The sequence below is a fragment of the Leptonotus elevatus genome, chromosome 8 (genome assembly GCF_054856555.1).
Source record: "Leptonotus elevatus isolate MCC_2025b chromosome 8, RoL_Lele_1.0, whole genome shotgun sequence".
NCBI classification, from domain to species: Eukaryota; Metazoa; Chordata; class Actinopteri; order Syngnathiformes; family Syngnathidae; genus Leptonotus; species Leptonotus elevatus.
In genome coordinates, this window is record NC_141246.1 from 4,000,902 (window position 1) to 4,027,459 (window position 26,558).

At 39.0% G+C, this 26,558-nt stretch overlaps 2 protein-coding genes across 2 annotated transcripts; both read right to left on the minus strand.

The window, feature by feature from the left end:
- Positions 1–753: 753 nt before the first annotated feature.
- msmo1 (methylsterol monooxygenase 1) lies at positions 754–6,478 on the minus strand. The gene is made up of 6 exons (XM_086083967.1): positions 6,422–6,478; positions 5,137–5,393; positions 4,884–5,032; positions 3,089–3,215; positions 2,848–3,002; positions 754–2,736 (listed from the first exon to the last, which is right to left on the minus strand). Exons 2-6 carry the CDS (start codon positions 5,389–5,391, stop codon positions 2,544–2,546), a joined length of 879 nt encoding a protein of 292 aa, XP_085940093.1. The 5' UTR covers positions 5,392–5,393; positions 6,422–6,478; the 3' UTR covers positions 754–2,543.
- Positions 6,479–7,490: 1,012 nt separating this feature from the next.
- On the minus strand, positions 7,491–21,780 carry klhl2 (kelch-like family member 2). The gene is made up of 15 exons (XM_086083367.1): positions 21,379–21,780; positions 19,588–19,707; positions 18,354–18,460; positions 18,156–18,277; positions 17,007–17,169; positions 14,851–14,960; positions 14,665–14,781; positions 13,582–13,731; positions 13,390–13,507; positions 13,019–13,216; positions 12,335–12,436; positions 11,297–11,425; positions 11,093–11,233; positions 10,388–10,531; positions 7,491–9,447 (listed from the first exon to the last, which is right to left on the minus strand). The coding sequence occupies exons 1-15, from the start codon at positions 21,444–21,446 to the stop codon at positions 9,419–9,421; spliced, it is 1,818 nt and encodes a 605-aa protein (XP_085939493.1). The 5' UTR covers positions 21,447–21,780; the 3' UTR covers positions 7,491–9,418.
- Positions 21,781–26,558: the final 4,778 nt, after the last annotated feature.

Consider the following 26,558-nt stretch of genomic DNA (forward strand, 5'->3'; position numbering starts at 1 on the left):
ATACACACAATACAAAGTACTGATACCACTAGTACTTTTGATACATAAAAAAAACAATGACAGATCATTTTAAAGAAAGAGCTATATATCCCATCATCGCATTTTTCTTAACATTGCATGAAATGGTCATTTTCTATTCTTCTCATTTCGAGTTCCTGGTCGTAAAACGGCCACAAGAGGTCGCCGTCGCGAGTACTGATACCTTGAAATAAGGCCTGGATAATTCACCATACCACTTACACACACACACACACACACACACACACACACACACACACACACACACACACACACACACACACACACACACACACACACAATCACTTTTGGGTCAGTTGGAACTAAGTATCATATAGTGCCTATTGTTTACAAATAGTGTTGTTGTTTTTTTCATTTCATGTAACCTTTATTTAACCAGGTTGGTCCCCCATTTCCCTTTTTTTTTTTTTTTTTCTCAAGAGAGACTTGGCCAAGACAGACAGCAGCAAAATAAAACAAAGTTACAGACATACAGTACAGAGTATGACAAAAAAAAGTACGAAGTACAACGTGTGAAAGAATCCATTTCATCCATAAAAGGGCATTCGATTTTTCTGACTTCCTGTTTGTTCGCTGCTGCTGCTGCATGCTGACTTGACGCAGCAGCGTGTGCAAGATATGGCCGCAGGGGTGTGTCCTCGGTGCAGCAGTGGGCATATGAAGGAAAAGTGACACTATATTCAGTAAGTACATATTTGGGACTAGAGTACATAGTCGGGTATATTCATATTTTTATTCCAACATGAACACACAAAAGTATTCCAGGGTTTCTTTGTGGGATATATTTAAAAAATAATAATAATAATAATTGTGGATTACTCTTTATCTTTTGAGCAGATGCTTACAACTAAAAGTGCTACACTTGTACAGAAGCATCTCACCTCACGTACTGTATTTCATAAAAAAATTGGACATCCTTGCACTCAATACTAATAAACGCCTCGTTCAAATGCCTGCTTTTCACCATCGGGGGGGAGAAAAAAAAACCTGGTGGAAAATAAAACCAAAACACACTTATATGAAAGTGTTAACTGCTGAGCGCACTTGAATTCTGTTACTAACCAAAACAGCAGCACACAACACCAAAACAACAAAACAAGTTCCTGATTACTTGACTGCATAACCCGTTTCAAATTGTTTTACGTGGCTTCATATGTCTAAACAAAACAAGTCTAAAGAAGTATTCCGTTTAATATTGCATTTGTGGAATAAGAATTAAGCAGATTGTCACCAATATTAGGGTGCAGCCATTACGTACGGTCTTGTGCCACCCTCTGCTGACGTCAACGTGCCCTTGGGTTCACATTGCGACCGATCCCAGTACAAAAGTGGGCCGTGACTGATTTACAGTGTGGGATATGAAGTTATATGGGTTAGGTAAGTTCCCCCCCACAAGAAAATTTTGCATTAACCACTGAAAACGTTGCTAACCAAAACAGCAGTGCCTACAGACACACATGTGCTGTCTTTGACTTGAATGCATTTATGGGTTCCATTTTGTCTTTTTATTCTCTGTAAGAGTTGTTTTTTATATAACTCAAATGTCACTTGCATATTTGTGTTTTGGTATTTGCAGATTCACAGCTTTTGCCCCGTTGTGCTGTTTTTTTTTATTTATTTTTGCTCAGAACTAGCGGAATTGATTTTTTTCATGTTGCTTTGGCGCCATCTGGTGACATTTTGTTGTCAAGCAATTTGAAGTGAGGGGGAGGAGCTTCACTTCAGGCCTTATTGGCAATTACAAACATTTTTGGGTGGCTGGCACTTCACATTCATATCTTTATTTTTGTAAGCGGACTAAAAAAATAAGTTATTTTATTCATTAGATTTTTTTTTTTTAATTAAGCTGGTATCAAAAATTTCTTCTGCCAAATATCAGAAGCATCGGCTTCAAATAAAAATCCATAGTAACTCATTCACTCGCAGCCATATTCACTTTTGACAGATTTTGCAAGTCCCACAGAATATTATGTTCTATTGCTATAAAAATAAAAGAAAGATTAGACTCTCTTCTTCCATCAGGAAAATAAGGATATTTGTATCTGTTTCCATTTTGCAGCAATTCGCATGAGATAAGTTTCATCATTATTCACAAACCTGTTGAAAACATTTTGCAACATGGCCCTGGTTGATCTCTTATACTCTGCTGCCACCTGCTGGCCGTTTTTTGGGGTGATATCTACCATTGTTTTAAACAACCTCTTCAGGTCAGAGGCTGCATCAAAGCCTTCTGTATGCTCTCGCATAAAAATATTTTTAAAAAAACGTATAAATACGTTTTTGGGACCATGTCACTATTTAAAATAGAATGTTTTTATACGTTTTTGTGAGCAAATGAGTTCAATAATATTTAAAGATCAAACAGCAGCCCAAAAGGAGGATATTTATGGTTGTTTGTTGTATTTCTGGCTAAACAGAAGACCACAATACTCGCACTGCAGAAAAAAGGCACAAATGCGTCAATCCGGTTTGAAACCAGATTCAATTCCAGACATTTTGTGTTTTTACTGCGTCTTCTTGTCCCCGTCTTGTTTGTGCATGTACTTGTTGTACTGGTTGTCGGTGTCGAACAGTTTGTCCCACCAGGTGAAGGTGGAGGCGTAGTTGCCCACAAAGTTCATGTGGTGGAAGTCGTGGAAGCGGACGCCAGCGTAGAATGGAATCAGGTGCAACGGGTTGACGGGGATGTCGTACCCGCTGGGGACGGCAAAACAATTTCAATGTGTTTTATTTTATTTTAAATGAGGTCAACGTGGGCCCCGTACGGGCCTCAACATGGGAAAACGTGAGGGTCAGACGGGCGGGTACCTGTGCACGTCGATGGTCTCCAGCAGGCGCACGGCCACCCAGGCCCACAGGAAGAAGACGTGGTTGCAGAAGATCATGATGCCGATGAAGAAGCCGGCCCCCAGGATGATGGTCTCGGCCGGGTGGGCGTACTCGGCCTGCATGCCAAACGGCGCCTGGTGGACACAGAAATGCGGCCGGCAGATTAGCGAGGTCGCCGGATGTTGATTTATTTATTTTTATTATTATTTACAGAACTCACGGTGAACTCGTGGTGGACTTTGTGGATGTGCTTGTAGATCCTGCGGTGGTGGAGAAGTCGGTGGAGGAAGTAGTGCCACGCGTCTTCCACCACGGCGCAGCCGAAGCACTGCGTCACGATGTACGGCCTGAATACGCGCACACACGCCAATGTTAGAATAAATTGGGATTTTTCAGTCGTTTGGTTTTATTTTGTTTTTAGAATTCAGTTAGTTTTCAAAATGTTCTTTACAATAATCTATATACAGCAGCAATCACCCACCCATTCTTTATCCATCTCAGGGGGGCGGCCATTTTTTCACTTGCTATCGACTGACAATGACATCACAGTTGCTCAGGTAAGGACCAATCACGGCTCACTTGTTTTCTGGGTGTGGTCATGTGACATCACGTGTGCTCAGGAAATGGGTAACGGCCAATCATGGCTCTGTTTGCTGACATCACATGACCACACCCAGAAAAGAGGGTGAACCGTGATTGGTCGTTACCTGAGCCCTGAGCACAAATGATGTCATCTTCAGTCGACAGCAAATTGCAAGACGTTTTTAGACATATTAACTGGACATGAAAAAAGAATGAAATGATCACATTAAATATAGACAAAATATTAACTTCTTACTGCTGAAAATGACAAAATGAGTCACGTATTCCTTTAATGCTTAAAAAAAAAACCACACAAAATTATTAAAATATTAATTTGCATTGACATTCCAACCATGCACAACGTAGAATTTAATTTTATTTATTTTTAACTAGAAATAGACAGATTATCGATTGGGCCGATTATTGGTGCCGATATTTAACATTCTGGCGAATATCGGCATCGGCCATTTTTTCAAATCTGCAGGCCGATAAAGGTCGTATGTCTCTGAGCGGCGAATGTTTGCGAACTTAGTGAAATATGTGTTCGTAGAATGTTGCAAAAGGTTGCAAAGATGCTCACAGAGAGTTTTTAATTGTAACAAACAGGTTTTCTTGTAACAAAGACATTTTGAACATGTTTTGACAGATTTTCACTGTTTGCGAACATCTTTTGAAACCTTTGACGAACTCTGACGAGAACCCAAAATTTGCTATGTTCGCAAGCACAGAGAGATACCAGCTTACGAGATCAATTTAGAACTGGGTTCATTTCATGGAACTTTTTATGTATATATTTATTTAAAGTTTCACTTAATTTTATAAGAAATGCTGCTTTTTGCTTTTGTTAAAATTAAAACAAAAACTAAAAAAGAAAATTTAACATTTCAGTTATGAAATTTTGGGGGAAAATTATTTACTATAGAAAAGTATTTACTTTTTTGGTTCGAATTTTAAAACAAAGCTGTGTATTTGCTGTATTTTAAATTAAAAGAAAAACATTAAACACGTTGAAAATTTGAAAAGTTGTTTTAACAAACAAGCTTCGTTTTTTTTGTTTTTTTTACTGCAAAAGAATATCGGCCCGAAATATCGGTTATCGGCCTCCTTGCCTACTAATAATCGGCATTGGCCCTGAAAAAACCCCATATCGGTCTGTCACTATTTTTAACTTAAACATTTTCATGCCACTGACCATGTCAAGCAATTGTTTTTCGAGGACTGGCTTAGAAACAGACTCAAAATATTCCTCACCATTAGAGACGCTTCCAAGTGACCACTGGTATGAAGCTAGCGGTGACAGAGCTAACAGAAGCTAGCGGCATGAAGCTAACCTCAAAACGTTTTTTGCTATTGCGTCATCGCAACATTCTGTTTTTGCCGGCTGTTAATATACTCCATAGAAACATGAACTCCATTTAAATAACAGCACTGACCATCGCGGCATGGAGTCCCAGTCGTAGGGGATGTTGAAGAACTCGGTGAAATAGTACGTGCCGCAGATGAGCGGCAGCTGGATGAAGAAGTGGTTGAACAGCAACATCTTGAAGCATCGCCACTGCTTCTCCCACGTCTCTGGTTTGTCCTGCGCGCGCACACACAGACACGCACGTAAGCTTACATACGCAAAGTACTCTCTCGCACGTATTTGTGTTTTCTCTGCGGAGTCAAAAAGAACCACACACTGACCTGCTGGATTTTGTACTTTTGCAAGAAGGGCAAGAACTGGAAGATGAAGCCAGGGAGGCAAAAGAGGAAGTAGATCAACTCGTGGACGATGAGAGAGCCCCAAGTGGCGATCTGGAACTTAGTGTAGTTGTCCAGCATGTAGTCCCACGCGTGCTTGAACGGGGGCTGCAAGGGGTTCCCGGGCAAGGCCGCGTCCACGTACTCCGCCGCCAGGTAGGCCGAGCTCAAGATGTTCGCTGTGCCGTTCACCTCCATGACTGCCACACAGGAGAGACAGGCTACATTATGTAGCTCGGGGTGTAGGGGTCCGAGAGCCGTAGTTTGGGGGTCCGCAAAAATAATTTGCAACAAATTATGATGTCATAGCGTTTAAAAAGGCATCAATAAAACAACTTTTTTTTTTATGTGGCTTTATTCTTATAAGATTATGACTTTTTACTCCCACAAAGTACATATTTGCTCTTGTAAACATTAAGACTTTTGTCACATATCTTTTTTTTTCCCTAAAAGAAAAATCTGAATTTATCATTGTAACTTTACACCTTTTTTCTTACAGTTTTACTGGCCTTAGGATAATGATGGGGTCTTTAGAAAAAAATTCCCCCCTTCAAAATGAGATAACGATGACAAAATGCCTTTAAATACACATAAGAAAGTACTGCGCTTACAATTGTTATCACACTGCTATGATAAGCCGTCCATTCACTTAGCATTGCGCTGTATGATTACCTAAAATAATTTTGGTGTTAATAAATCACATGGTCAACATTTTTTGTTGTTGCGGCTCCACTTATGATAATTGTTTATGTTGAATCACTTAAGACGACTACATTATTTTCACATTAACTTAATTTGGCATATTTAGTGCTCATAACAAGCGTACTCCAAATCATTTGGCAAATAGGAATACTACTACATGTAATGTAGTATGACTTTAAATGAAAGGTTGCCATTTCGTCAGGTAGAGTAAATGGGAATTAAACATACATCTTTACGTCTGTACATATACAGACGTAAAATTAACTTTTTCATTATGACTTTTATTAAGTTCTTCCTCCTTCCTTCGAAGCTTTTCAGCACATTTTCACAGCAAACATTAACATTAATAACAATATCTGGCTAGAATGGGTGCCTTCCAGTTTAACGAACGCAGCTCGTATTATTATTCATTTCACCACTAACACCACCAATTCATGACTTTATCCTTCGTTTTAGTCTTAAAAAAAATAAATAAACGTTTAAAAGTTGAGCTAACTGTCCACTTGTTAGCATTACTAGCACTCACCTTAGCAGGGGCTTGAGTAGCGTGTGTGTGTGTGTGTGTGTGTAGTGTGTACCTGGTCCTCGGGCGTCAAGTAGCCGAGCGACCGGTCTTCCGATTGGCCAGTGGGAAGAGCACATTTTCGTCACGGGATCAAGCGGCGTCACCGATTGGCCGGTTAGATGAAGCGATGATAGTGAGACTGAGGATCTCCACAGCGACAGCCAATCAGAAGCCAAGCATGGATTTCATAACGTTTCCGTACGTGGGGAGGTTCCGCCTTTATAAATACTTATTGGACAGATGTGTTTGGTATGTTATGAGATACATAAGTTAACAGAATCACAAGAAGTCAGAAGAAAACAGAAGTTAGTATTTGATAAAGCTTTCGTTGTTTTGTTAAGAAAAAAAATGTAATTTTATCAGAAAGAAAGAATAAGGTCATATTATTTGATTTAAATTTGTATTTATTTAACAGTATTGTTTGAAGGGAAAAGTGCCATTTCTTTAAAGATTTTTAAAGCATTTATTTAGCTATACAAAAATATTTTCTGAGAAAAATACTCCATATTTTCAAGAGAAAAAAAGTCAATAAAAGTTGTTTCATAAGAAACAGTTGAGCAACAAAAGGGTGGAATTTGTTTTCGCCATATTTAAAATATATATATTTTATCAAGAAAAAGGTTCCTCAAAAAGTACTTATGGCAGATCTTATGCACACATTCATTCAGTGGACATAAAAAGTCTACACACTCCTGTTCAGATGCCAGGTTTGTTTTTGATAGCTAGATGGATACATAGATATGAAATGCAGTTGCACAAGTGTGCACACCCTCTTATACCTGGGGCTGTGTTCTGAATAAACCCAAACAACCTATCACAAACTCATTTTAAAAACGAGTCAGCACACACCTGCCACCAATTCCATTTCCTGAGTCAAGGCACGAGCCATGGTCCAAGGTCTATTAATGGTGGAAAAGGTTTTGAAAATATTTCTTGTGTCTCATTTTTGTATTTCACAAAAGCCTGGCATTGAACAGTGCGTTAGGTTTTTACAACAATGTGGGTGAAGGAAAGAAACGCACATGACAAACCATTTAAATAGTTTACTGATTTGGCAAAGTTTTTAAAAACAGATCACTGTAAGTTATTTCACAGCCTTTTTTTAAATACAAGAAGCATATGATTTATTAATAATAATGCTCTACAAAACATGTAATGTGAAACATATCCAAAGTCATTAAGCATACACGACATCTTCGATTTACAGTTGACGAAAAGAATGCAGCAAAAGCAGTCACTAAAAAGGGAGGAGGAGGAAAAACACACTAAGAGTTTGGTCACTTCATGAAATCAGAGAAGATGCTGTAAAAAGTGGCACATTCAAAGTACGTCAGTTTACAGGGTTAGTCCGTAGGTGAGATGAGCTCAGGGGAGCACATGCAGTGAGCAAACATGGCTGCCGGGAAACAGTAAAGCACGTGCCATACTGTACGTCCCCCTCACAAGAAGAGATAGCGCCTCTTTTTAGGACGGCATGCGTTTGGCAACCTTCTTCGGCAAGGCTTCTCTTCTCCATATTTATTACAGAAAAACAAGAAGTAAAAAAAAAGTTATGCGAAAAAAAAAAAAGGTTGAAGGAGGACTTTTTCCAGCAGAAAATGATGCATTAAAAAAAAAAAAAAAAAAAAAAAGAAGAAGAAAAAAAGGTGTGGGAGGGGCGTTTTTAGAGAAAATAAAATTTTACGAGAAATAATTTTTCTTGTTTGTGTTTCAAAACTTCTTCAGGGGAGTAGAAAGACTTGTTTTGCGAGAAAACCTTTTTGTTTTTTGAAAAATGTCACATTGACAAAAAAATTATAATTATTTTTTCAAAGAAGAACGAAAATACCTTAACAAGAAAAAGTCTATTTTTAAAGAAAAAAAAATGTATTAATAAATGTAGTAAGAAATAATAATTTTTTTAGAGTGGTCATATTTTTGGAGAAAAATGACATTATTTTAGGTTTTTGAATTTGGGGAGAATTCCGAGAGAACATTTTACCATTAAAAAAAACGTATTTTAAATTAACATAAAAATGTTTTAATGTTTTAAACAGGGGATGAGGGTTGGGGAAGAAGAAAAAAGTGACGATTTTATTACAAAAGTACAATTTCCAAGAATAAGATCACACTGAAGTAAAAAAAAGAAGGGAAAAAAAGGTATTTTTCGAGGAAAAACTCACTTCCTGAAAAACAGTTGTATTTTTCAACAAAAAAAAAGTCTCTAAAGAAAAAGTTATCTGGGAAAAAAAGTGCAATTTTTCAAGAAAATTATATTTTTTCCTTTCACATTTTCTGTCGATACGTCCAAAGGAGTTCCTGTCCAGAAACAACCACTAACTGTTGTTCTGTTTCGTCACTGTGTCCACGAAGGGTGCAAAAAGGCATCGCAAAAAGGAAGGAGGAAGCGGCCAACCGTTTAACATTCGGGTGCTTTTCAACAATAAAATAAAACGAGCGGCCACGAACAGTGCATTCATGCAGCCGTCGACTCAAAATGCACACAAACAAACGCGCCCACAAACAAAAACAGGCTCACAAGCAACAGAGAACCTTTGAAGGCAAGCGCACAAATACGCACAGACACTCCAGCGATGAGAAGATTTTCATAGTCCCACTTCTAGAGCAGCATTCTCCCCCTCTAGTAAATGTTAGCACTTTTAGTAGCTTCATGTCAGTAGTCATTTAGCAGCAGCATCCGGCCGCCCCCCAGTTGGCCAGGCTGGGTCGGGTCGGGTCGGGTCGCCTGTCCAACACAGGTTCAAACCCCCTCCCTACGCTCACGTTAAGTGCAAAAAAAAAAAAAATTATCTCCACGGTCGCCAACATCATCACCTTCGTCGTCGCGGCCTTCGTCTCTCAACTCGTCGACGGGAGTGAACCAACGTGCAAACGTTGCATGAGACAACGGCAGATCCCACGTGAGAATTCAGCAAGATGCAACTTCTGCTTCTAATCGCTGGCAGCCGGCGGCAGCAGTCATAAGGGCTTGTCAATCACAGTCACACCTGGATTTGAACCAGGTAAAAGAAACAACAAGAGAAAAAATGAGAAAAAAATTTTTCAAGAGAAAAGGGTTTTTTTCCGGGAAGTCATATTTTGAAGATAAAGTCATGCATTGTGACAGTGTTTCCTTTTTTTGGGTGACAAGAGGTTGTGTACTTTGGCTAATGCTAAATGCTATCTTGGTTGACAGTTCAAGCAGCTGTAAACAAGTCGTTGCACTCACCATTATGCAACATTTTTTGCTTGGTTTCTGCAGCTATTGGAAGCTAGCTGTGCCGGTCCGGTCCCACATTGTAACAACGGAAATATGCCGCCAGAAAAGCTCACTTTGCGTTGAGTCTAACTGGCGACTGTAGCATTAGGCTAGTAAGAGTACTTCCCATTAATCTTAAAACACGGAAACAGGGACGAATTGAAAAGCCAATACATACAACAAGGCGCTCAAGATTACAAGATGCTGTCGATTTTTGATGAAATTAATGGATTTTATGGTAAAAAAATACATAAATAGGGCATTTGTTTTCTTATAATTTTTTTATATTATTCAATTTTGATTTTTCATGTCGTGAGTATCTAGATTTTTTTAAATATTTTTTTTCTCATTGTAGCAGTATTTTTTTGCTATTTCTTAATTTTATATATATATTTTTTCATAATTATTCGACTTTACCCTGTAAACCTTGACACATTGTTTTTGCCATAACACAACTTTGTCATATAATTTGTTTCTCTTTTCTTGTAATTTTATGACTAATTACATGTCATGTTTTTCACGTAAAATTTTGACTTTATTATTATTATTATTATTTATTTCTAGTAATACTGCTCATTTGAGAATACAACCTCTCATTTTTGATAAATACTTTGGCCTGCTGCATTTAAGAAGAAAGAAAAAAAAAAGATTGCAATTATTGTGCCTTTGTGTTTTTTGCCCCAACCCACCTGCATAACTGCGTCCCGTGCTCATGCAGCTGGGCAGCAGCGTCCACTTGTCCGAGGTGGGGTTGTAGAACTCCACCGATGCCAAATTGCAGCTGCCGTCGTCGCCGCCCACCACATACAGCAGGTTGTTGACGGTGCATACGCCTGAAACAGACACATCACACCCAAAAAAAAAAGAAAAAAAAAAGACATCACATCATGTGGCCATCGTGTGAGACGCCATTTTGTCAGCGCTAGTGTGCGAATGCTAACTTTAACACGGGTTAATTTTGTTGGTGTTTAATATTGCTCGTGCGCAGACTATAATAAATAATTAGCAGTTACATCTCAATTCAACTGATATAGATATAATTATGTATGTGTGTACTAAATGGTGATTAGAGTTTGTTTATCTTAATTGGTCATCGCTAGCGTGCTAATGCTAATGGCGATTGCTAACTGTTTAGCATAGGCAAATTTTGGGGTCGGGCGGCGGGGTGATTACTCGATGGAATGATCGACAGGATAATGGATTTGAAAAAGATTCGAGAGTGACAGCCCTACATTATGTGTAAGACAATTTTTTCACTACTGTGATGAATTGTCTTGTAAAGACAAATAGTGCACTAGTACCTTAGGCTGGATATCAAGAATATGTTTGAGCGTTTATGCCAAAATGCTACAACGGCGTGCCGTCGCGAGACACTCCTCTCTCTCTGGCCTCACCTGCGTTACGACGACACATGTTCATATCGGCCACCTGCCGCCAGCTGTTGGAGGCCGGGTCGAATACTTCGCAGCTTTTCCTCACCAACGGGCCGTCATGGCCGCCCACAGCGTAGAGCAAACCCTTCAGCACGCCCACGCCTGGCACAGGAAGGAAATCAAACGTTTGAAGGGCGGAGTGGAAAATAAAGAAGAAAGACCCACCTGCACCGCTGCGTCGAGTGCCCATTTCAGCAATGTAACTCCACGTGTTGCTTTTGGGGTTGTAGGCTTCCACCGTGCTCAGACATTGCCTGGTGGCGCCGTCGTAACCACCGACGGCATACAGGATCCCTAACAAGCACACATTTATATATTATATACACATATATACATTATGTAAAGAAACAGTTTGTGCGTCATGATTTCATGCTTCAATACTCATTAGCACTGTGCATCAAGGTTTGCACACCTTGGCCACCAGGGGGCAATATACGATTTAAACAAACAGAGGCAAAGGTCTCTAAGCTCAATAAACTGTATTCATCTTTTTTGAAGAGAATAAAGAATATATGCATGAGTATTGCAATTCTATCTGTCTACATGCATTGCTACCATCAATGTTAGTTTGCAATAAATAAATAAGGGGTGTCAGGCGATTAAATTTTTTAATTCTAATTAAATCACATAACTCATAAATCGCACATTTTTACAAAAATTTTTTTCTAAGTTTCATACTCTTAATATAAAAGTGGAAAAAAAATGTAACTAATAGAAATGTGGCTGCATCTTTTAGTCATTGATACAGTAATTTCCTAATAATTCATAAAATTAGGTTAAAATTAACAAGATGTACTGTACTGTAAAAAAACGTGTGATATTGATTTGTGTTGAGTTCATTTTTCTACCACTAGATGGCATAATTGCATATATTTTTTTAAACATTGGTGACAGCTCAGTGCAGTTTTACATGAAGTAACTTGTGAAATTGTACACATTTTTAAAATTGTAAAATATAACTTGACCCCAGTCTGCACAAATATATGCATTATTATTACATTTTGACGTGGACGTGAATGCTGCGTTGTGACTGGCATGCCCTCAGTACAGTAAGATTCTTTAATCGCTCATAAAAAAATGTGGCATTAAAGGAACTTTACATTTACTACAAATTAATACACACATTTTGACACCCCTAAAATAAATAAATAAATCATACATTGTAACATGATGAAGTTGGGGCACTCCTAAGTGAACAATTACCATTAACAACACCCACTCCTACGCTGCTACGTCGCGTGCTCATGGGCAAGACGTGGAACCACTCATCCGTCTTGGAGTTGTACGCCTCGACGGTGGACAGACCTGTCAAGATGGCAACAAGTCTGAGCAAAAGAAGACTCTGCCAAGGCATAAAAAAAAAATGAGATGAAGATATATTACCCTATCCAGCTAGACTACTCACTCATCCATCCAAAATTGAGACAGAATTATTTTTATTTTTTTTAAAGTTAAGCCTGTTAGATAACAATTGTTCTTAATTAATAAAAAGTTGTTTAAAAAAAATAGTATGTAAAAAAAAAAAAAAAAGTGCTCTAAACCATTTTTCTCATCCCCGGTCCTCGAGTGCCCCTATACAGCCTGTTTTCCATGTCTCTCTCAACCAACACACCTGAGGATTGTTATCAGTCTTCGCGCAGAGCTTGCTGATTAGCTAATGGTTTGAAACACCCGTGTTGGCTGTGGGAGACATGGAAAACAGGCTGGTTAGGGGTACTTGAGGACCGCGGTTGAGAACCACTGCTCTTAACGACGTCATAAAAGTAAGTAAGTTGTCAATTAAACTGACAAAAAAAAAATACGCCTGATCATTTCCAATAGTTTTGAATAGCTTCTGCTGCATCCGTCCCACAAAGAGCAAAAAGAAAGAAAAAGAAACGGTGGTACCTGTGCTTCCGTCAAAGCCCCCCACAGCGTACAAAAGTCCGTTGAGCACGGCGGCCCCTAGTGTGGATCGGCGGTCTTGCATGCTGCTGACACTGGTCCAGCGGTCCATAATAGGGTCGTAACAATCCACCGTACGCACACGCAGAGAACCGTTGAAGCCCCCCACGGCGTACACGCATGTACCCACGTACACCACGCCTGAAGGAAACAACAAATGCTAAAGGTCCCCTTAAACTAATTTTAATGCAATTTAAATGAATGCATACGCGTATGTATCAAGGCCCAGGTTTATCAGACAAGCATTCTTGTATCCATTGTTATGTGTAAGTGAGCTATTATTATGATTAGCATTAGCCTCTTTAGCTTCCTACCTGCTCTGCACCTGCGTGTGGGCAGCTCGGCCACTTGGTACCAGCGCTGCTCCTCAAAGTCGTAACATTCAACACTGCGGATGGCCTTGGGTGCCTGGCCGCCGATCACAACCATCACCTGAGCACAAGCAGCAGGTGGCGTGAAAATGTTTCATTTGCAAAAAAAAAAAAAAAAACGGCTTTATTTGCTACCTTAGGGCAGCAGGCGGGGGTCCGCATGCGCGTACGCGCCGTCTTCATGAGCGCTCGTTGGTCAGCTGGCAGCAGGTGATACTTCATGGCCTCGATCAAGTAGTCCTTACACGCGCTGCTGTTCTTGATGAGGGACTCCTCCTCCACGCGCTGGCGTCACAAACAAGAGCGTCCAATCAGCTGGCAGTATGTGTTTTCAGGAGTTGAGCATTGACAGAGGTACCTAGACTGGAATGCCCTTGCATGTGGGCAAGAAGAGCCAGTCACTACTGCACTTTTAGTCATTTTGTTAACCGGGACTAATAGTTAAACACACAAATTGTTAGCCTAAAAGCATAACTGCCCAAGTTATTTTGAACTTACCGTCACAATATAATGAAAAAACTGCCAAATATAATAAATAAATAAATCAATGACTTAATAAATAAATACATGACTAAAAGTGAAAATAAAAACGGATATAAAAAAATATTATTCAAAAATTTAATACAAAAAATAAATATAAATGGAAATAAAAACCAAAAATACATATATCCCAAAATTTTGATTTAAATTTTGTATTCATTTTATATATATATATATATATATATATTTATTTTATTTATTTCCATTTATGTTAATTTTTTTGTATTTATTTTTTGAATTATATTTTTATATCCGTTTTTATTTTCACTTTTAGTCATTTATTTATTTTTAATTTTGGCAGCTTTGGTCCTCCCAAAAAATAGCTTGCTTACTTATTATATACTTGAAAATGCATCCAACACACAAATACTACATTACGTACAATTACACATTGTAGAACACATTTAATTCTCTACAATCTCTTTTTTTTAACGTAAGACCTTACAGCGATTTATTTTTTTTTACACTAAAAACAAAAATTATTTTAGTTTAGTTTTTTTTTTATGGGGGGGGGCTGAACAAATTAATGTCATTCAAATCCCACAAAAACAAACAAAACATGACACATTGCCGAGTAGCATTTAAACATTAGAATTAAAAAATCTTCAAAACAAAACTTAAGTTTAACCATACAGTAAAAGTTGCAAGTTGTCACAAGTATTACTACTGGGATGATACCTGCACCAGGTATTCTCTGGTGAGCAGGGGCAGCCGCACGTGCTCCATGAGGTGGGCCAAGTGCTCCTGGCGCACATCTTTGTCGTGGTTGACCCACGCGATGACCGATTCAAAGACCTACACAGGTCAACGACAACAACAACATCAGGAGTGTCGCCATGGCAACGCGCGTGCGCATGTGCGTACCTTCTCCTCCGTGGGAATGGTGAGTTTGTCGCTGGCAATGAGACTGGAAACCTGCTCCATGCCCAGATTGAGGAACTCCTCGCTGCCGACCACCTCGGTGAAGTGTTGCTCTGGAACGACAACAATCACCTTTCATTACACATCATCAGCAACAGATAAATAGATGAGTCGCTTTTCATTCATCAGGAAAAAAATAGGATTTTTTTTTGTTGTATCATGGTTCACTTAATGCACTTACATGCATTACATCTAGGAGTGTTCCAATCAGGGTTTTATGCTACAGATTCCAGTGTTTTGATTAATTAATTAATTTTTTTAAACATTCCATACAAATTTCCATCCTTTTGTTTTACCAAAGTAACACATTATAATAGATTGTTTCAAATTGACAGTTAGCAGCTGGCTGCAAAGTACGAGCTGGGAGTGATTATTTTTTGTGATCGGTAATGAAAGACATTGATAGGCCGATCGCGTACTTATCCATGGAAAAACATGCACAAAAATAAAAGCAGGAAAACACAGAAAATGCAAAGACAAGGGGGGAACAAAATGTTTTAAAAAAATCTAACAGGAATACAAATTGCAAATAGCAAAAAAATAAAAGAAACTAGAAAAACACACACCAAAAATGCAAAAACAACACACACAAAGAATCATAAATTAACACAAAAATAGCAAATAAAACCAATAAAAACAAGCACACAAAAAATGAACAACACACACACTTGTCTTTGTATCATTGTGGGGACATCTCATTGACATAATGCATTTCCTAGCCCCTTCCCCTAACCATCAAAAAATATTGCATACCCCCATTCCTTACACTGACCTCAACCATAACCCAATTCAAACCTAAACTCTAAACCCAAGTCTTGACCCTCAAAAAAAAGAGGTCTGTACTTATGGGGACCACCAAAATGTCCCCACAATTTTAAGTCGGTCCCCACAATGGTAGATAAACCTAGAAAAACACACGTGTATGGGCCCCACAATGTCGCAAAGACAAAAGCACACGCGCACACACACACTACTACGACTTCCTTTATCATCTTTACAATTACACATTTATATTATGATAAATGTCGTCCAGAACTACACAAAAACACACTATAAAAGGACAAAAATGCACACACAAAAATGCTAAATCAAACTCAACACATACAAACACAAAAGCAAAACCTGAAACAAAAACACAGAAAGTGCAGACAATATTAAGACAAAAATATCAAACAAAACCAACAACCCACAAAACAAGCACAAAAAATAAAGAAGACTACAAAAATACCAAAAAACAAACACACAAAAAATAGAAAGACAATAAAAATTGAGACAAAAACAACACACACACAAAAACATACCATACACATCAAACAAAACCAACAAAATAGGCAAAAAAAACACCAAAAAAAAATAACCACCAAAAAAAAATAACCACAAAAACACAGGCGGTTGTTTTTCCCCCTGTGTCTATAGCCGGGTTTACGTGGAGACTTTTTAGTCATTCCGATTGAAATGAAGATCTCGGGTCACCGGTTTACATGTGACGTGATCCATTCCGATCCGCCGTTTATATGCTCCCCCGTTTAATCAGATCAGCCCCCGCTTCAGCCGCGTGACGCGCGGACATCGATCACGTGATTGATCAAGATGGAGTTTATTCGTCGTTTAGCACAGTCGTTGGACACTTTTATTGAAGCAGCATCTTGATAAAAACAAGTTTCAAGTACTTAAAAACAAGTTCTCCCCTCGCAGACAAGCTCTGGGGAGACGCCGCCATTTTAGAGGGTGGAAACGATGACGTCATGACAGAGCATGCGCATGCCGGACACAGTGTATACACGACGCTCGTTCGGATTGACGAAAGGAATATACCACCCCCGTGATTCCGAATGAAATTCCATTCGGATTCAGCTTATTCATTCCGATTGAGGTGTTTTTATGGAGCATTTTCATTCCGTTTGGCCGTTCGGATTCATTCTAATCGGAATACATGGCTCCATGTAAACCAGGCTATTGTTCTGTGTTTGTTTTTGGGGGTTGAGTTTGTGTGTTCCCCCCAAAAATGAGACAAAAACGCAAACGCACGCAAAAAAACCCATTTTAAATCTAGACTAGACTAGAAAATGTAAGGCCAGCCAGCCAGCCAGCCAAATGACCTGCGTAGCAGTTGGCCTGCGTGAGAAGTTGCGAGCAGGCGTGCAGGTCAGCGAAGGCTCGTATGCCCAAGCAGTTGGACGGGTGCAGCTGCGAGCTCAGGAAGTCGCAGCACGCCTTCTTCACCTCGTTCAGCTGCAGCAGACCCGCGGCCGGCAGCAGAGCCTGAGACACACGTGGCGACATTCAGCGATTCAAGGCACAATATACAGTCAACCAGGCTTGGGGAGGAACGGAATACTTGTACCGCCGCTACGTAATCAGATTGAATTATTTATTTTTTTTAAACTGTATTCCATTACAGTTACAGGAAAAAAACATGTAATCAGATTACAGGTACATTTATTAAAAATGGGGATTACTTCGAGGGATTACAATTTCTACGATGAGAGAGAGTGCGAAAGAGAGAGAGAGAGAAAGAGAGAGAGAAAAGGACAGAGCAAGAGAGAGCGCGTGCACGCAAGTGGGACCGTTGCTACATGTCGGGGAGGTGGGAACGAACGAACTGACTAGTCGTGTCCTCCACATGCGGGAAGTTTGAAAAAACTTCGCGGACGGGAGGAGGAAATGGCGACCAGTATTCACTGGAACTTACTCGGAGCGAAAGTTTGAGCTAAGAGTCCAGCGGCATGCTACGCGCTGTAGCTTCTTGCTAGCTAGCCCGGATTTTTGCAATTTGTAGGCTGCCCGGGTCCCTATCACCCGCAAATAGCAGGGGCACATTGCGTAGAATATATATTGTGGTGATAATTATTTGTATTTTGTCTTCATGAGCATCCTCAATATTGGAGTAATCCAAAAGTAATGCAGTTACATTACTTTAATATTATGGTACTTGGATTACGTTACTAACTGCATTTTTTTTAGCAGGTAACTTGTAACTATAATGGATTACATTTTGAAAGTAACCCTCCCAACCCTGCGGTCAACTCGGCCGTTATTGATTTGTTATTATTTTCTGATGCACATGATGAGTCACTGACGTGTCAAACGGCCGCAGTGTAGCACCAACTACGGGCAAGGAAGACTTACTTGATGTAAGACATTTTTGCTTTCAGTATCGATGGCTGGTACTCGATAATTTGAAATAAGGATTTTTTATTTTTTTTTACCGTGGTTACTCGCTAACTGTGCCGTATTGTGCGTGCTACCTGCACATTCTCCTCTGTGACTTGTATCTCGGCAGTGTAGATGTAGTCCACCAGGAGTCCCAGAGTCCACCCGTCCATCTCCTTGATCCTCACGCGTTTGGCTCGGCTCTCGGCCATCTCACCTGTTGCACACACACCGTTTTGTTTCTTCGTAGGTAACTTAGGGAAAGGGGGGTGGGGTGGGGGTGGGGGTGGCACCTGTGAACATGGCGTGGAAGTACTGGCTGCCGGCGGCGAGCACCACGCGGTGAGCTGCGATTTCCACATCCTCCGCTACGATGGTGACGTCACACAACAAGCTTTGACTGGGGGTGAAGAACATATAGAGTGGATATAAAAAGTCTACACACCCCTGATCAAATGCCACGGTTTTCTGATCTATTAAAAAAAAAAAACATTATTAATTTCCAAACTTTTTTCCCACTATTATGACCTACAGTGTAACCTGCACAATTTAACAGATTATTTTTTTAATCTTCCTCAAGCGGGGAAGAAAAAATAACTGAGATAATGTGGTTGCAAAAGTGTGCACACCCTTGTATAAGTGGGATGTGGCTGTGTTCTCAATCAAACTTGTTTTAAATGGGAGTGACTACACACCCGCCACCATTTAAAGTACCTCTGATTAAATCTAATCAAACTTTATTTATAAAGCACCTTCCATACATTAAAATGCAACAAAAGGTGCTGAACAATTAAAACATCCACAGTACAATAAAAAGATAACACCAAATAAAGCTCAGATGTTCTAGTAGGCTTAAAACATTGCTATGACACTACACTATTACATACATTTATAATATAAAATATAAAAAAATATACCATTTTAAGTCATAAAATGACACAATAGATTGTACACAAAAACATTGATAATCCAATCTAATTAGATTCATTGACGAAAATAAAATAAAATTTTTTAAAGTATTTATTTACTAATTACATGAATACAATATTAATAGATTAATTACAACATATAAAATGTATAATCTAAAAATATTTGCATTAATAGATTTAAGAAAAAAGCATGTCAATTTGATGGTTAATTGAGTTCGACAAAAAAAAAATACTGTATAACTATACTTCATATGGTGTCTGGTGAAATTGTGTAAAATAGATCACACAATATGACAAGCAAGCAAAAAAACAAAGTTCTTCTAAACCAATAGTGTGCAAAAAGTTGTGTTTTTGTTTTTAGTATGACCACATCTTGTAGTATAGTATATCTGCCAGAGATGAAGTAAAGCCCACCAACAACAATGAAGAATGAAGTGTCATTCTTAATAACAAATGCCAAATTGGTAAATTGAGATTTGGTGTTGGGCGGATGCCTAGTTTGCTTCCTCGGCTCAATCAAGGCACCTTTGAGCAAGGTAACTGAACAAGCAAAAAGGAGAAAAAGACAATCATGGACCGTGAAGTGCCTTATTATTACCTGCGCAGCTCGTTCATGACTTTGAAGGCCTTCCTCATGTGTCGAGGGTTGAGCGTGACCGCACCTTGTTTCTCCACGCCATCTTCTTTGTCCAGAGCGTGCGGGCAAAGCCTTGTGCACCTGTGACACACACACACACACACACACAGATTGAGTCGCTCCACAATGTTGTGTGCGTCCATCTCGGTCTCTTCTTTCCACCTCACTCCAATTATTTTTTTTATTAAAGCTCAATTTCACAAATGGCTAGAGATGTAAACAGTTTTTAGAGCAAAATGAAACGTAAATGAATGAAATGAATGATACTTTAAAAAATAACATTTACCAATAATTAAAAATTTACCAAATGATTACATTTTAGGCACCGACTGATAGATTTTTTTAAAGGCCAATGCCTGTCCAGATTTTTGGCTGAATAAAATTCTGATTACTAAAATGCCCTGCATTGCCCGCCATTGGCTTTACTTATCACTAAAGCGAACCCAGCTCCGCTTTGCACAATTTCGCCGTAATGGCATAAAACCTTTACAATTTTTAGGATAAAACCAACCCCAAACCACGGACATAATCCATGGATGGATGTTTATGTTGCCAGAAGAGCGTGACATGCATCCAAAGTAACGACCGAAGCAACAAATATCCGTACGGAAAAACGGTACCTCGGCAAATATGGCTTAAAATTGGTTTTGATTCGAGGTATACATTTTTGTGTCGAGAGGGTTGGTCTTAAAGGTCTGTATTACAGGCAGAACATATGACTTTGTCCCTGAATATTTGCTTATCGTTACAATTTTATTTAATTTTGAGTTTTTGGGGGGGTCACGGGGGGGGGGGGGGGTAGAATGTTTGAATGTCATTTGTCTTATGGGGTAGACATGTGTTAGTGTGTTAAAAAAAGAAGGGGGGGGGGGGGTTGGAGGGGAAAGGCAGCATAAAGAAGCCTTAACCACATGTTCGCCCCCCTGGTTGTTGGCTGACTGTTAGCTGAGAAAGTGCTTGATTAGCTATGCTGTAGAGCCCGCATTTTAAAGGTAATTCAAGCCGACGATTACTGGTAGATTCATTTTTAATCAAGACAGCCAAAATCATGATCAAAATTAATTATATTAATTTTGCAACCCTATTTTCATGTGACATAAATAAACTAATATGCAATTATGCTATCCAAGAAAATGATACTTTTGTACGAATAAGGCTGTTAACCTTTGAATGCAATGTTCACCTGTTGAATGTTTCAAAACTTTTTGCTGAACTTACTGATGTCTAAGAAGGAGCAGAACAGCAAAATGTACCACACCTGTTCACCACTGGAAACAAAAATCAAAGGACTTTTATGCGTTTCTGTGACTCCTCCGGTCTTTCTGTGTGTCTATTGCAACCTGCTGTAGACATTCGACTCTAATCTTATTGCACATAAACAGTAAATGCAGTTCTCATATGAAAAAAACGGGAGGATAGTGGTAAAATAAGTAGAAAAATCCGAGAACGTAATGGACACTAGCACTAATGAAATGCCCGTGGAAGCACTCGTGTCATTATTATGCTGATTTCAATTAAATCACATGGCACACCCACGCAAACAAGAAAATAAAAGTAGAAAAAAAACATAACAAAATATCCGGCATCAACATTCTAATGCGGGTTTTCATCCACCACCACCACCACCTCCTCCTCCCTCAATCCCCCCCACCTCACACACCGCCTGTCAATGCGGCACCATCCGTCACATTAGGAAACGTCAACACACACACACACATTCTCATTTATTCATTTCATTCCATTCCGACTTACAGTGGATGCGTGTCCATGATTGCGCTTGTGGTCAACGGCAGCACACTTGGCTCAGCGGCATGCACCATTCCATATCCGCGCGGTGTTTTCGTCCTGCTGGTCGGTCGCGGGTGTGGTGGCGTGGGGGTTAGCTACACCGGAGCCCGACCGCGGTGACTCTTCGGGCGAACGCGGATGTTCGAGGCGAGAGCCGGCGAGTCTCGGAGGAGGACGGAGCTAGCCGGTGATACCGCTTGAGAAACTTACTACTCAGGATTTGAGAAGTGACAGGAAGGCTAAATGGGAGATTTTTGAATGTTCTCCTCGTGTGTGTCTCCTCGTTGCTGGGTGTGTTTGTTTGAGAGGAGCTACATGTTATTTTTTCTATTCCTCCATCCTCCTTGCACCTTCAGACGCACAAACGACGAGATGTGTCGGCAAAGAGGGTTTTCGACGCCTGCAATGAGTTGCTTAAGGAAATCACAGCGCCATCAACAGGTGGAGGACCGAACAATACTCTAAGAAAAAAAAGCTTTCAATTTAAAGGGGGAAAAAAGAATGCAATACCCAAGAAAATGGCAACATTGGAGAAAGAATTTTCAATGAGAACAAAATTGCAATATTCCCACAGAAAAGGCTTAATTTTACGTGTGCAATCGGATGTGAATATAAGCTACAATATTACCCCAAAAATCTTTTAACAGTAGAAAAGAAATATGCATTCTTATTTTAAAAAAATAATCACAATAAAAAAGGTGTTTTTAGTGTACAGGACAAAATAAAAACATTCATGGGAGGAAACATGCAAAAAAAATTAAAATCCAATATAACAAAAAAAACAGACTTTAGAAGATAAACTTTGCAAAACTGACCAGAAATGAAATGAAAGGGATTTTTTTGAAGAGTTGCAATGATGCTCATTATAAATGTAATTTCAGAGAGAACAATCACTATTGAGAGGGGAAAGTAATTGGAAAAAATTCTAATAATCTTATAACTAAAATATGTGATTTTACAAAAATAGACAATATTATGAGAAACAAATACATACTTTTCAAGAAAAAAACTCTCATTATATTATTATGGGAAAACTGTCATTTAAGAAGATTTTTTTTTGTCATTTTATGGGATTAAAAACAATTATTTTGGGGAATTAAAAATTATCTACAACAGTTAAAAACTTTGTGAATAAAATCTGAGAACAAATTTAAAGTCATGATTTAATTTTGTCAAATTAATTTTGCAAAGAAATATATATGAATACAAGAGAAAAGTGGGAATTGTACAAGCACTATAGCAAAGAAAAAGAAGAAGAAAAAAAAAGTGCTATATAAATAGCACTCCATTCCATTCCACTACACAAGAAAAACAATTTTATGATGACCTCACAACCAAATCAGATTGAGGGGGAAAATATATAAAAAAGATGCACCATTATACAAAATAGTCATTTTAGGGGAGGGGGGGGAATCACACTAAAATAGTAGAATTTATCCATCCACATGCATTCAAATGTGATCTAAAACTACTATGTGTTCACACAAACAATCAAAAGACAAGTAATGTTCCATACACAAAATGGTGACCAACTATGACTGTCAAGTCAAATAGGACTTATTGTATTCTATACACAAACTTTAACCTTTAGCAAGTCCATTTATAATACACACATCATCCCCATCAACTAGTGTTGCTGATAAAAGCACTCACTCAGTTTAATGCGGAGATTAGCTCATTAGGGCTTCTTTTTTTTTTTGGGTCCTCTCGTCCATTTGTGAGGAGCGCAAACCGAGACAGACGATAGCTGTGAAGACAGCCGGTACAAGCCTTTCATGGTGTGAAGTCAACCAACCCATCTAAAGCGACATATCAGGAAAAGAAAAAACACAAAGCAAAAAAGAAAACGAAAAAGAAACGCAGATTCTAGCAGTGTTAACATGAGCTCATTCAAACACGGTGTTAGGAGTGAGGCACACTGCAGCAAATGGCCTTTAAATCTTTAATACATGCACTTAATAAAGTTTGTTTTATTTTCCTGTATTTATATTTACATTATTATATTTAGTGTTCAAGTTAAAATGGCGCATTTGATGTGGCTGAAGAATGTTACATAAACGCTTTGATGTGTTTTGCAGAACCAGTTGTCGGGTTACCTCCTGAGGAAGTTCAAGAACAGCAATGGCTGGCAGAAACTCTGGGTGGTGTTCACTAATTTCTGCTTGTTCTTCTACAAAACGCACCAGGTACTCGCGCGGAGACACACATGAACATTTAAACGCTAATACCATTTTGTTCGGATTTGATTTGAATAGTTGCAACTTCCTGTAGTAGATGATAGAAGTAGAATTCACCATAAGTAATATTGAATGTTTGTGGTTTATTTTATTTTTTATTTTAAAAAATTCTAGATTTTTCAAATTTTTTACAAATCTTCATTTTAATATTTAAGTTTTTTTTCCCTAATTGTGTGCAAATATGGTCAACAAGAGGTTCCTGTAAAAGGAGATACACACTCTGATTCCCCTTCTCAACGGGACATTGTAACACTGCTCATCCAGCTGAAAGAAATGCAGACAGAAGCATTTTTTCCGCCCTTAAAAAAAACCCTCCTCTGCAGCCAACTGTGGCGTCAGATGAGCACAGGCTCAGCTGTGAACAAAAATAAAAGAATCCTCTTTATGTTGGGGGAGGCTACTTCCTGGTTCCTGGAGGTTGAAGGGACGGCCCCATTTTTCATACTGCCTTAGGACAGATTTCAGTCCCCAAACATTCTCACAAAGAAAAAAGTGAACCAACAAGTTGCCTCATAACAGAACATAGCATACAAATCAAGTGATTCACCATTAATACACTTTAGCTTAGGGAATTACATTTTCTCTTTTGGTTTTTAACTTAGCATAACATTAATATACAAATAACAAAACAATAAACAAATAATATGGTGTGCCAATAATCATTTTTGTTTGAATAATTTACTTGGGGTTAGGGTTTAGGTTTAAGGGTTAAAGGGGGTTAAAGGGGTAAAAAGGGTAAAAAGGGTTAAAAGGGTTAAAAGGGTTAAAAGGGTTAAAAGGGTTAAAAGGGTAAAAAGGGTTAAAAGGGTTAAAAGGGTTAAAAGGGTAAAAAGGGTTAAAAGGGTTAAAAGGGTAAAAAGGATAAAAAGGGTTAAAAGGGTAAAAAGAGTAAAAAGGGTTAAAAGGGTTAAAAGGGTAAAAAGGGTTAAAAGGGTTAAAAGGGTTAAAAGGGTAAAAAGGGTAAAAAGGGTAAAAAGGATAAAAGGGTTAAAAGGGTAAAAAGGGTAAAAAGGATAAAAAGGGTTAAAAGGGTAAAAAGGGTTAAAAGGGTTAAAAAGGGTTAAAAGGGTAAAAAGGATAAAAAGGGTTAAAAGGGTAAAAAGGGTTAAAAGGGTTAAAAGGGTTAAAAGGGTAAAAGGTTTAAAAGGGTAAAAAGGGTTAAAAGGGTTAAAAGGGTAAAAAGGGTAAAAGGGTTAAAAGGGTTAAAAGGGTAAAAAGGTTTAAAAGGGTAAAAAGGGTTAAAAGGGTAAAAAGGGTTAAAAGGGTAAAAAGGGTTAAAAGGGTAAAAAGGGTTAAAAGGGTTAAAAGGGTAAAAAGGGTAAAAAAGGGTAAAACGGGTAAAAAGGGTTAAAAGGGTAAAAAGGGTAAAAAGGGTAAAAAGGGTTAAAAGGGTAAAAAGGGTTAAAAGGTTAAAAAGGGTTAAAAGGGTAAAAAGGGTAAAAAGGGTAAAAAGGGTTAAAAGGGTAAAAAGGGTTAAAAGGGTAAAAAGGGTAAAAAGGGTTAAAAGGGTTAAAAGGGTTAAAAGGGTAAAAAGGGTTAAAAGGGTAAAAAGGGTTAAAAGGGTTAAAAGGGTTAAAAGGGTAAAAAGGGTTAAAAGGGTTAAAAGGGTTAAAAGGGTAAAAAGGTTTAAAAGGGTTAAAAGGGTTAAAAGGGTAAAAAGGGTAAAAAGGGTTAAAAGGGTTAAAAGGGTAAAAAGGTTTAAAAGGGTTAAAAGGGTAAAAAGGGTTAAAAGGGTAAAAAGGGTTAGGGTTAACCAAAGAGAAAATACGTTTTCTCAAACATAAGTCGTTGGTTGTTGTTTTTTTAGTCAGTTGGTTTACTGAGGATGATGTAAGAAGACAGGACTGGACCATCCTTTGATTCAGGGAGAGGCTGAACGATTCCGTTCAGACTCAAATGACAAAAACAAAAGAAAAATTCTAAGCATATTGTGTTTGTCTACCCACTCGTATGCTATGTCGAGTTAGCAGAATACTAACCCTAACCCTACTTCCTGGTCGAATTTGGATGACAAGACAACAGGACAGTAGCTTTTTTTGGTTTTAATGCCTGGGCAGAGGTGATGGTTCAACCCTAACCCTAACCCTAACCCTAACCCTAACCCTAACCCTAACCCTAACCCTAACCCTAACCCTAACCCTAACCCTAACCCTAACCCTAACCCTAACCCTAACCCTAACCCTAACCCTAACCCTAACCCTAACCCTAACCCTAACCCTAACCCTAACCCTAACCCTAACCCTAACCCTAACCCTAACCCTAACCCTAACCCTAACCCTAACCCTAACCCTAACCCTAACCCTAACCCTAACCCTAACCCTAACCCTAACCCTAACCCTAACCCTAACCCTAACCCTAACCCTAACCCTAACCCTAACCCTAACCCTAACCCTAACCCTAACCCTAACCCTAACCCTAACCCTAACCCTAACCCTAACCCTAACCCTAACCCTAACCCTAACCCTAACCCTAACCCTAACCCTAACCCTAACCCTAACCCTAACCCTAACCCTAACCCTAACCCTAACCCTAACCCTAACCCTAACCCTAACCCTAACCCTAACCCTAACCCTAACCCTAACCCTAACCCTAACCCTAACCCTAACCCTAACCCTAACCCTAACCCTAACCCTAACCCTAACCCTAACCCTAACCCTAACCCTAACCCTAACCCTAACCCTAACCCTAACCCTAACCCTAACCCTAACCCTAACCCTAACCCTAACCCTAACCCTAACCCTAACCCTAACCCTAACCCTAACCCTAACCCTAACCCTAACCCTAACCCTAACCCTAACCCTAACCCTAACCCTAACCCTAACCCTAACCCTAACCCTAACCCTAACCCTAACCCTAACCCTAACCCTAACCCTAACCCTAACCCTAACCCTAACCCTAACCCTAACC